A 12,195-nucleotide genomic window follows, 5' to 3' on the forward strand; every position below is an offset into this window, starting at 1 on the left:
AGTTGAATCACCATAAATCTGAAGAAAATGCTTGGAAGTATCAGGATTTTAAACATCTAGCTTAGAATTCTGTATACCTAACTACTCTCAAAACTCAAAACTCAGCCATACTTGCAACATGATGCTTCATGAAAAAAAAATAAACTTTATACATTTTTAAAGAAATCATTTAATTCAATGTTCATGAACTGTCTTAGAAAAATAAAACATTCTTGGTTCCTCTTTAATATGGTACAATGCTTTAAAATGATTTAAGATGCATTTGGGTTTAGTAATGTAAACTATATGTTGCAGTTTTTCTTTGAAAATATTATCCCATATTTAAGGGTTTGATTAAAAGGCATAATTCAAAGGTCTCAATATTCTTTATGAAAGTAAAATTGCATGGCATAAATCAAACTTTTTCATTATTTCATTAGTTTTATTAGTTTATTTTTATTTATTTGTAAATTTGTGGCTATGATTGGCCCTTCATTCATACAACCACAAGTAGTTCCAAGTCCCACTTACCTTTTTTTCTAACTATTTTGAATGCTAACTGCAGCTGTACATCATTGATCTGTCTGTCTGTCTGTCTGTCTGTCTGTCTGTCTGTCTACTAACCTACCTATCTACCTATCTCTATATGAACAACAGTACGGAAATAATTGGAGAACTCTGCATCTTCACCAGGTTCTGAAATGAAATATGTTTCAGAGAAAGAACTAGATTAAAATGAAAGTCTAACAAGGAGAAACTCTTATTTTCTCTGAAGTATTCAAACAATTTCCCTTGAGATTTTCCCACCCTATTAACCTTTTCATTCCTTAGGGATACCTAGCCTTAAAGAACAATTAATTTGAATCTCTAGGTTAAACAAAGTAGAAAGTTTTGTGCAACTATGTAAAAGAGGATTTTATTTCTGCACATTTGGGTGGTTACAGTGGAGCAGTCAGTTAGAAAGCTACTTATAGTGAAGAACATATGACTGTCTTACCAACCATTTAGACATCACAGCAGTTTCTCCTGAGACTTCTAGAAACCTAGGTCAAAGGAAGATAGAACATGTAGGAAGCTGTACAATATCTCTTGGTTGTGGCAACAATGCTAAGGCTAACTTAGAAACCTGAGGCTGACTATTGAAGCCCCCCAGGCCTGATACTTCTGCCAAGTGCCACACTGCTTGACTTGATGCGAATGTGCGAGTTTGCGAATGGTCGGCAGCCTCCTTGCTCCGGCTGGGTAGGTGGAAAGAAACACTGGAAACATTGCGGTTTTAGCGGTGAGCCCTGCAGGAAGGGGTCTAAATGGTAGAATATGACCCAGGGGACCCGACCAGATGGTCAGCTGATGGGTCGCCAAACCTTGGACCGATTGATACTATCGTGCCAGCAAGGGTGTGGCTGGTCCGGATGGTGCCGAATGAGATCAGGTGGCTGGCCTTGCTGCCACTGCCATGGCCCTCCCAAGCCCCCCCCCTCATCATACTTTGGCCTGCGGCGGTCCTGGTGGCCTTTGTCTCTGTTTCTTACGATCGGAGAGCTCTTGGAGCCTTCGGAGTTGCACTAGCTTGTCGTTTGTTTCCAAGGAGTGGGGTGGCTGATTTGCGTGGCGCTAGATGGAAGTGGGCAGCTGATTTTGCTTGTCATCGTCCCGGCCCCTTCGGGCGCCCCCCTCCATTCAATCAGACTTTCTCTGTGGTGTGGCCTCTCCTTCGCCCTTCCTTGGGGCTACGGGGCTTCCCTCCTTACCATCCTTACCACCTGGCTCTCTCTACTTATGGACTTTGGACTCTTGGACTCCCAGATTTACAACCTTGCTTCCTTGTTACGACCACTGCCGCCTACTGCTACCCCAGAGACATGATTTCAGCCACCCAGACTTTTGCCCCCCTTTGCCACGCTGTTTGGGAGAGAAGATGAACTACTCCCTCTGCATCCCTCTGCCATTGACTCAACTTTTGTGTTTCCGCCCTACGAACTTACGAACTTACTTGCACAATATCAATATCAATTTTAATATCTGCGCAACCCCCTCTTTTCTGTATGTGGTGTGTATGTGTATGCTTGTGATTGAATGATCCTGTCTTCTTTTAAACTAGCGTAATTTATTTTTACTTTATTGTTGTATTCTTTTAACTATAGTGGGGAGGAGAATGCCTGCTTGGTGCATATGAGGGGATTGAGAGTGTGGCCTGGAGCCCCCTCCACTGAGTGCAGAAGCAGAAGTGGATGGGGGCCCGGATCCGCCTCTCATCCCAGAGTGTTTGGTTTGAATGGCCTGCTGAGAAGAACAGGGGCCTTGGGAGACAGAGGGGGGTCTACGGGCATGGGGGCAGGCTGGAGCATTATGGTCACAACTGGGAGGGACAGGTACGATGGGAGCTACAGGGCTAGCCATTACCGGGGAAGAAGGGTTCGCTATGTCACAGCGATTCCTTGTTCCGGCCCTGAAAGCTCAACTTGGGAACCAGGTGACATGGGAAGCCAGGGCCCTGGTCTCAGGCTGCTGCTGCTAAATGCCAGGTCTGTGGTCCATAAAACTCCCCTCGTCCAGGACTTACTATTAGACAAGGGGGCAGACCTGGCATGTATTACTGAAACCTGGCTGGGCCACAAGGGAGGAGTCTCCCTCTCAGAAATGTGCCCAGAAGGGTTTCAGGTGCTCCACCAGCCACGACACCAGCGAAGGAGTGGAGAAGTCGCAGTCATTATCCAGGAGTCATTAGCTTCTCGCAGGATCCCTGCTCCAGGGAATGTCAGGTGTGAGTCCCTCCTTTGAAGTTGGACCTAGGAGGTCAAGTGGGCTTGTTTCTGACATACCTACCTTCCAGCTGCGTCACAACAGTCCTTCCTGTGCTCCTAGAGTCAGTAGCCAGACTGGCAGTTGAGTTCCCCAGACTTATAGTACTGGGGGATTTCAACCTGCCATCTCTTGGCGAACGCTCAGATGGGGCCCAGGAGTTCATGTCTTCCATGACAACCATGGACTTGACCCAGGTAATTCAGGGTCTGACTCATGTGGCGGGACACACGCTCGACCTTGTGTTTCTCTCGGGGCAGTGGAGACGTGATCTGGAATTAAAGGGGATAGAGATCTCTCCCTTGTCATGATCAGATCACTTCCTGCTGAGGCTTGATTTTTGGAAGCTATTCCCCCACTGCAGGGAGGTGGAGCCAATTAAATGGTTCTGCCTCAGGCACCTGATGGACCCATTGGGATTTCAGACGGAGCTTGGGGAGATACCTGACTCCCTTGCCCATAATCCGACTGAGTCCTTGGTCGCTGCCTGGAATACAGTGACGGCTAGGGCGTTAGATTGGATTGCGCCTTTGCTGCCTCTCCACGGCAGTGGATCCAGGAGGGCCCCTTAGTTTACCGAGGAACTCCGGGAAATGAAGCGCCAAAAGAGATGCCTAGAGCAACGCTGGAGGGCTAGTAACTCCGAATCTGACCGAGCACTACTAAGAGCCTTTATTAGGACTTATTTAGTGGCGACATGGGCGGCAAAATGTGCTCATTTCTCTGCCCTTATTGCATCCGCAGAATCTCGCCTGACCGCCCTGTTTAGGATAACCCGCTCCCTCCTGAAAGGGAGGGATGCGAGTGAACATTTACAGGGAAGAGCTGAGGAATTTGTTCAGTTTCTGTCGGACAAAGTCACTCAGATTTGGACGGACCTGGACTCCACTTGGACAGTGCCAGCAGAGATGCCGATGTAGGGCCTTGATCAAATTTTGTGGAGTGAGTTCCAGCTTGCCACTCCTGAGGAAGTGGACAAGGCCATGGGAGCGATGAGTGCCGCCACCTGTCTACTGGACCCGTGTCCTTCCTGGTTGGTTTTGTCCAGTAGGGAGGTGACACGAGGCTCGAACCAGAGGATTGTAAACACCTCTCTTCAGGAGGGGTCTTTCCCGCAACTTTTGAAGGAAGCGGTGGTGAGACCCCTCCTTAAGAAGCCTGCTCTGGACCAAGCGGCCCTTAAAAACTACCGTCCAGTCTCCAACCTCTCATTCTTAGGGAAGGTTGTTGAGAAGGTGGTGGCCTCCCAACTCCGGCGGACCTTGGATGAAGCAGATTATTTAGATTCCTTTCAGTCTGGTTTCAGGCCTGGTTACTGCACCGAAACCACTTTGGTCGCACTGACCGATGATCTCTGGCTAGCCAGGGATAGAGGACATTCCTCTATCCTGGTGCTTCTTGACCTCTCAGCGGCCTTCAATACCATCAACCATGGTATCCTTCTGCAGCGGCTGGAAGAGGTGGGAGTGGGAGGCACCATTTTACGGTGGTTCTCCTCTTACCTCTCTGGCAGGTCGCAGTTGGTGTTGGTCAGAGGACAGAGGTCGACCCCTAGGCCCCTTGAGTATGGGGTGCCGCAGGGCTCGGTCCTGTCCCCCCTCCTATTTAACATCTAAATGAAGTCGCTGGGCGAGATCATTCATCGGTACGGGATTAAATACCACCAGTATGTGGACAATACCCAGCTGTATCTGTCCACCTCGTGCCAACTCAGTAAAGTGGTGGAAGTAATGTGCCAGTGCCTGGAATCTGTCAGGGTCTGGATGGGAATGAACAAGCTTGTGCTCAACCCTCACAAGACCAAGTGGCTTTGGATGCTGCCCCCCAAAGATAGTCCAGATATTCCACCTTTAAACCTGGGGGGTGAAATCTTACATCCCTCAGAGAGGGCCCGCAACTTGGGTGTTCTCCTGGATCCGCAGCTGACACTAAAACACCATTTGTCAGCTGTGACCAGGGGAGCTTTTGCCCAGGTTCACCTGGTGCACCAGTTGCGGCCCTACCTGGACCGGAAAGCACTCCAAATGGTCACTCATGCCCTCGTCACCTCAAGACTCGACTACTGTAACACGCTCTACATGGGGCTGCCCTTGAAGAGTGTTTGGAGACTACAATTGGTCCAGAATGCAGCTGCACGAGCGATACTGGGTGTACCTAGATATACCCATGTTATACCTATCCTCCGTGAGCTGCACTGGCTCCCTATTGGTCTCCGAACACGCTTCAAGGTGCTGGTTATCACCTTTAAAGCCCTACATGGCCTAGGACCTAGATATCTCCGTGACCGCCTCCTGCCACATACCTCCCAGCGCCCAATAAGATCTCACAAGGTGGGCCTTCTCCGGGTGCCGTCGACTACACAATGTCATCTGGCGGCTCCTCAGGGGAGAGCCTTCTCTGTAGCTGCCCCAGCCCTTTGGAACAATCTACCCCCTGAGATCTGGACACTCACCACTCTCTCGGCCTTCCAAAAGTCTGTTAAGACCTGGCTGTTCTGGCAGGCCTGGGGCTGCTGATCTTTGACTGAGCTTCAGCCCCATTAAGATTGAGTGCATGTCTTTTTTAATTCGCTTTGTCTTGTATTTTAAATTATTTTAATATTTTTTAAATTGTTTTTATGTAAACCGCCTGGAGTCCTTCGGGATTGGGCGGCATACAAATCCATTAAAACCTTAAAAAACCTAAACCTTAAACTGCAGGACTGGCATCTCCTTCTTACTATATTCCATCACAGCTTCCAAGGAGTAGAGCTTGTTCATTTGGGGCTCCCCATAACCTCTTATACACCCTGAGGCATTCCAATGCTCCACTTAATGACCTGCATGATTGCTTAATCCTGCAACTCGGATAGCTAGGATTGTGGTCAATCAGTGAGGCAGTCATGTGGATGTGACTTAGGCAATGACTTATGTCCAAAATTACAAGATTACATTGTGACGGTAAATTGAGGACTTTCTGTATGATATCATTTTTTTCCTATTTAAATTTCAGAGACGCATGGATAAGTCCCTGCAGTTTCCTTTGCAAGGTATTTCAGAAATGGTTTGCCATTGCATAAGAACTGAGAGAAAGTGATTGGGCCAAAGTTACTCAGATGGCAATGTACCATAAAGAAAAATGTTTCATAATGTTCATGAAATAAGATCAGTCAAGTTTGCTTTCAATAAAAATGAAATGATATGTTGAGCCACAAATTATTTAATTCAATTGTTTGTCAATTGTCACCAAATCAGAATATAATAGCAACAATAAGAATGTTTGGTTACATGTTTAATATTCTATAATGCAGTGAAATTAATGAATACTTTGGTTCCCAGAGATAAAACTTATTTTGTTTTTGACATTTTTTAAAAAAACCTTTTCCTATAATTAAGAGTTAGTAAGGATCTACTAATCAGTTAAAGCTATGGACACTTGATTAAAATTAAAACTATATGCCATAAACACACAAATACAATTTGAAGTTATCTATTTTTATTCTTTATTCTATCAGCTACATAAGTCAATTTTTTTAAAATCAGAATTATCCTATATAAATTTTGAAGCATTTTTCATTTACTACATTGGTTATCTTTCCTACTACACTTTGAATCCTTGAGTCATTCTCTAAAAATAACCATACAAGATAGAATGCAAAACATTTAAAATACTGGAAAAAAATAAATTTAAAAATGTTCAGATTCCCTAAAATCAAATACATATGTAGCATCATCTTACACACATATACATGATGATTTCAGCTATTTTTTATTGATTTGTGAACAGAACTCCATGTTCATATAAGAAAATGTATGTTTCATATTGTATAGGAAGCTACTATTCTTACATTTGGAAAATATTTAGGATGTGTCTATCATCTACTTATCTCTTATCTATCTTTGAATAAAAGTAGATGATCACAATCTCTTGTATTATTATAGTACATAATAATGTAGAATTGAAATATAGGAATAACTTTTCTTGAAGGTCCCTAGTGCTCTCTGAGCTTGGTTATTTTCTTGCAGATGTTTCATCATCCAGATTACATAACACCATCAGTTCTAGGGCTACTGATCATCTTATTTAGTTTGGTAATGAAATGTCTGCAAGAAAACAACCAAGCTCAGCTAACACCAAGGATCTCTCACTTCAACACTGAACTACATATAATGCCTCTTATTGATTACTTTTATTAAACTGCAACTATCTTTTAATGAAGAAATTATATTGTTTACATGCTGACACAGCCCTTGAGATTCTTCCAATCTTACTAACTTTTCTCATTCCTTAGAGATAGATACCATTAAATAATAGTTATTTGAATCTTCCAGGTTAAATTTATTATGCCAAATAGTATTTGTGGTAATACTTGGGTTTTGTAATGATAGGAATAATGAAGCCACATGTATGGGGAACATCTCACAGGTTTAGCAACTACAGATCATTTTTTCCAGAGATTTGATATAGTCACAAAAAATATCTGCAAAATAGTAGGTAGAACATAGGAGTGGGAGGAATGATTGTTAAGTTCAGATGCTGCAAAGTTGAATTTTAATGTGAAAATGTGCTTATCATAATGCTTCATACACTATCACCATTAGCATTCTTCTAAATACCAGGCACTAAATAGAAGAGCCAAAGTCAATATTCCTCTAAATTCTGTAGGTGTGAGCCTAGTCAAAGAATTTCAACCAGTTAAAATATTTTAGTCTTATTTCTCAAGACTATTCTTCTGTTCTCACAGACATAATCGAGTGATGGCATAAAAAATCTGTTCCAAATACATGTGGGAAAAATATTTGAATAGCTAACCCTGCAAGAATTGTCTGTAGGCATTTTTATGAACTAAATTATCATTCTTTGAGATGAACAATCAAGTTTCAGATTGGAATAATTATAATAAACACATTACAGTAAAAGTTGGGAAAACCAGTCCACATTGAAATACATAAGTACATCAGAATCTGTATGTTTCACAATATATTAATTAAATATTCATTTTAATTGGAAAGACCATCTTGGAAACAGTTAGCTTTTAACAAAAAACAAAAAATAATCATTTGTTAATTGCATTTCTCCAGGCATTCATTACATCTTTATTGCGTAAGGTATATATGATAGGGTTTAAAAGTGGGGTTAAAATACTATATATTACTGGAATAAGTTTAGCTTGATTTGAAGAATTATTGTTATTTGACCTTGAGTAAGTGAAAAGGGCACTTCCATAGTATAAAAGGACCACTGTGATATGGGAGGAACATGTGGAAAATACTTTTTGCCTGCCTTCTGAAGAGTGCATACTTAAGATGGTTGAAATGATGTAGCCATATGAAAGAAGGATGCATGCCAAAGGAGTCCAAGCTATGAAAAAGCCAATGGAGAGCAAAAGAACTTGATTGAGAGAAGTGTCTCCACATGATAACCTCAGCAATGGAGCAATATCACAATAGAAAGCATCCAGGTGGTTGTTGCCACAAAATGGTAACTGGAAGGCAAAGGTGGTATGTACTACTGAGTTGAGTAAGCCACCAGTCCAGCAAGCTGTAGCCAGTTGGAGACAAATTTCTTTGTTAATAATCAATGTGTAGCGTAGAGGATTGCAAATGGCAACATAGCGGTCAAAGGCCATCACGGCAAGCAGGAGGCACTCAATGCCCACAAAAGAAAAAAAGAAATATGCCTGAAGTGCACAACCTATGTACGAAATGCTATTTTTCTCTGAGAGTAAATGAGCCAGCATCTGGGGGATAGTGGTGCTTGTATAGCAAATGTCCAGAAAGGAAAGATTTCCAAGGAAGAAATACATGGGGTTTTGGAGTTTCTGGTCCATCACCGTCATTAGGATAATGAAGGTATTCCACACCACAGTGAAGAGATAAATGATGAAGAACCCAGTGAAGAGCAAAAGATGGATTTCCTGCAGATTTCTAAAGCCAAGTATGATAAACTCAGTCAATCTGGTTTCATTGTGTACCATCCTGTCTCAATCAAAATATGATCTATTCCTATATAGAATAAGAAAATCCATTTTGGTAAGATTAAATATTATATACCGTACATGAAATTAAAAACAATATAAAGATGAAATATAACATAGTTATGCTTTCAATATGTACAAGGGAAATAAGCATTATGGCATCAAACAGTCAAAATAGTTTGGGAGTTATCTATTTTTAGTTCTTATGTCATTAATTCAAGCAAGTAAGTTGCTGAAACTGGATTACCCTCTGCATAAAATTTGAAACAGTTTTCACTGCTTATATTGATTGTGTATCTCGTTATCTTAGGTCTTTGAGGCATTTTCAACAATATAGCAATAAGGAATAGAGTACAGAATTTTTAAAACAGTAAAAAAAAAAATATTCGACTGTTCCAAATCTTCTAAAATCATTCCTCTCTCTAGTATATGCACAGTGATTTCTTCAATTTCTTAGTTCATTTCAGAAATCCCTCTTTATATAAGAAAAAAATGTTTTGTATTGGATAAGAAGCTAGGGTACTTACATTTGTTCTAAATATTTCAAAAGTACCTGTCACCTATCTATTCATCATCTTCTATTTATCACCACCTCTCTGAGTAAAAGCAGACAATTGCAGTCTCTTCTAGATTTAAATATGGATACAACTTTTATTAAGATGCAAACCTCTTTTAAATAAGATAAATTCGTATTTTCTCTAAAGTGCAGAAATAAACCAAATCTCTTGAGGTTCTTCCAACCTTATTAGCTTTTCTCATTCCTTAGAGATACTTACCATTAAATAACAAGTAAGTGGAACTTCTAGTTTAAACAAATTATGCCAAACAGAATTTATGCTAATTCTTGAGTCTTGTAGCAATGATAACAATGAAGAAGCCACATGCTATAGAGCATATTTGTGTCAGACTCAAAATGTCAAGAAAGACACGCTATGTTTCTTCAAAGCAGTTCCTCATCTATAGGCAGAAATATCACCAAATTAAAGCAACTATTGTTATCACTAAAGATACACTTTGAAAACTCTTCGGTAGGAATTATCTTGACCATTTTCCTCTCAAAGAAACTGTTTAATCTTCACCTTCTCTTCCACCTGTGGAATGCAGCCCCTCCTTCCTGGAAATCCAGACTATATTCCATCTGGCAGTTTAAAAAACTACTTAGAAATCAGAGTATTTTTTTTTCTGGGATTTTTCTTTATTCACAAAAAGTATCGGCAAAGTGATAGATAGCAGATAGGACATATGATGAAGGGGAAGAATCAATTATATTCAGACAATATAAAATTTGAAAATTAAGGCTTTAAAATGATGATTATGATGATGCTCTATATCAGCAATGGCAAACCTTTTTTGGCTCGTGTGTCATAAGTGGGGGGAGCGCAGGGGGGACGTGTGCAGGAATGCCACACGCATAATGCAATGTGCAACCACCAAGTGCGCATGTGCGTACTACAGGGACTCCCCCCATTTTTTTGCATGCTTTTTTTTGCCCTCCCCAGGCTCCAGAGCCTGGGGAGGGCGAAAACGGCCTCCCTGCCCCCCCTTGGAAGCCCTCTGGAGACTTCAGGAACCTTCAGGAGGCTTCCCTGAAGTCTCTGGAGCAGTCAAAACAACCCTCCGAGCAGATTTGTAGATTTATTGAACATTTATAGGCCGCCCTCTTCCCTGAGGGGACTCAGGGCGGCTTACAACAATGGGGGAAGGGAGTGCAAGACAAGACATAAAAGAAAAACGTGAGTAAAAAAAATTAACCATAAAACAAAACATTCACTCAACATTCGGGCGGGGTGAGAGTAAATCCTATCCCCAGGCCTGACGGGATAGCCAGATCTTGAGGGCTGTGCTGAAGGCCTGGACTGTGGTGAGGGTACGGATCTCCACGGGGAGGTTGTTCCATAGCGTCGGAGCTGCAACTGAGAAGGCTCTCCTCCGCGTAGTCACCAGTCGGCACTGACTGGCGGATGGAATTCGGAGGAGGCCTACCCTGTGCGATCTGATGGGACACAGGGAGGTAATTGGCAGAAGGCGGTCTCTCAGATAGCCAGATCCACTACCATGGAGTGCTTTATAGGTGGTAAGTAGGACCTTGAAGTGCACCCGATGATCAACAGGTAGCCAGCGCAGCTCACGGAGGATCGGTGTTATGTGGGCGAACCGTGGTGTGCCCATGATCACTCGCGCGGCCGCGTTCTGGACTAGCTGAAGTCGCCGGATGCTCTTCAAGGGCAGCCCCATGTAGAGCACATTGCAGTATTCCAGCCTAGAGATCACAAGGGCTCGAGTGACTGTTGTGAGGGCCTCCCGGTTCAGGTAGGGCCGCAACTGGCGCACCAGGCGAACCTGGGCAAATGCCCCCCTGGTCACAGCTGACAAATGATGGTCAAAACTCAGCTGTGGGTCCAGGAGGACTCCCAAGTTGCGGACCCTGTCTGAGGGGTATAAATTTTGCCCCCCCAGCCTGATTGATGGAACGTTAGCCGAATTTTTGGGAGGAAAACACAACAGCCACTCGGTCTTTTCCGGGTTGAGCACCAGTTTGTTAGCTCTCATCCAGTCTTTAACAGCTTCAAGGCCCCGGTTCATCACGTCCACCGCTTCATTGAGTTGGCACGGGGCGGACAGATACAGCTGTGTATCGTCCGCATATTGGTGGTACTTAATCCCGTGCCTCCGAATGATCTCGCCCAGCGGTTTCATGTATATGTTGAATAGCAGGGGGGACAAGACCGAGCCCTGCGGCACCCCATAGGTTAGGGGCCTCGGGGACAATCTCTCCCTCCCCACCAACACCGACTGCGACCTGTCCGAGAGGTAGGAGGAGAACCACTGTAGAACAGTGCCGCCCACCCCCACCTCCCGCAGTCGTCGCAGAAGGATACCATGGTCGATGGTATCGAAAGCCACTGAGAGGTCAAGGAGAACCAGGATGGACGCATGGCCTCCATCTCTGGCTCTCCAGAGATCATCGGTCAATGCGACCAAAGCGGTTTCTGTGCTGTAACCGGGCCTGAAGCCAGACTGGAAGGGGTCAAGATAGTTAGCTTCCTCCAAGGTACGCTGAAGCTGCAAGGCCACCACCTTCTCAACAACCTTCCCCACAAAGGGGAGGTTGGAGACTGGACGGTAGTTATTAAGAACTGCTGGATCCAAGGACGGTTTCTTCAGGAGGGGCCTCACCACCACTGCCTTAAGCGTGGTGGGGAGGTGCCCCTCCCGAAGAGAGGCGGTAACAACCGCCTGGATCCAGCCTCGTGTCACCTCTCTGCTGTTGGCAACCAGCCAAGAGGGACACGGGTCCAGTATACAGGTGGAGGCGCTCACAGCTCGCATAGCCTTGTCCACATCCCCGGAGGCAACATCCTGAAACTCAACCCAGAGATGGTCTGCCAAGTCATTCCCTTGTGTCTCGGCTGGATCTGCAAGAGTGGAGTCCAGTTCCGATCGAAACCGAGCAACTT

At 43.8% G+C, this 12,195-nt stretch overlaps 1 protein-coding gene across 1 annotated transcript; it reads right to left on the reverse strand.

The window, feature by feature from the left end:
* Positions 1 to 7,816: 7,816 nt before the first annotated feature.
* On the reverse strand, positions 7,817 to 8,737 carry LOC116521422 (olfactory receptor 5V1-like). Its single transcript, XM_032236095.1, has one exon. The coding sequence runs from the start codon at positions 8,735 to 8,737 to the stop codon at positions 7,817 to 7,819; it is 921 nt and encodes a 306-aa protein (XP_032091986.1).
* Between the last annotated feature and the right edge of the window lie 3,458 nt (positions 8,738 to 12,195).

This window comes from Thamnophis elegans, chromosome Z (genome assembly GCF_009769535.1).
Source record: "Thamnophis elegans isolate rThaEle1 chromosome Z, rThaEle1.pri, whole genome shotgun sequence".
NCBI classification, from domain to species: Eukaryota; Metazoa; Chordata; class Lepidosauria; order Squamata; family Colubridae; genus Thamnophis; species Thamnophis elegans.

Bases quoted from the DNA above. Each gene is read 5' to 3' on its own strand.
- LOC116521422 (XM_032236095.1), bottom strand. From the start codon at position 8,737: ATGGTACACAATGAAACCAGATTGACTGAGTTTATCATACTTGGCTTT.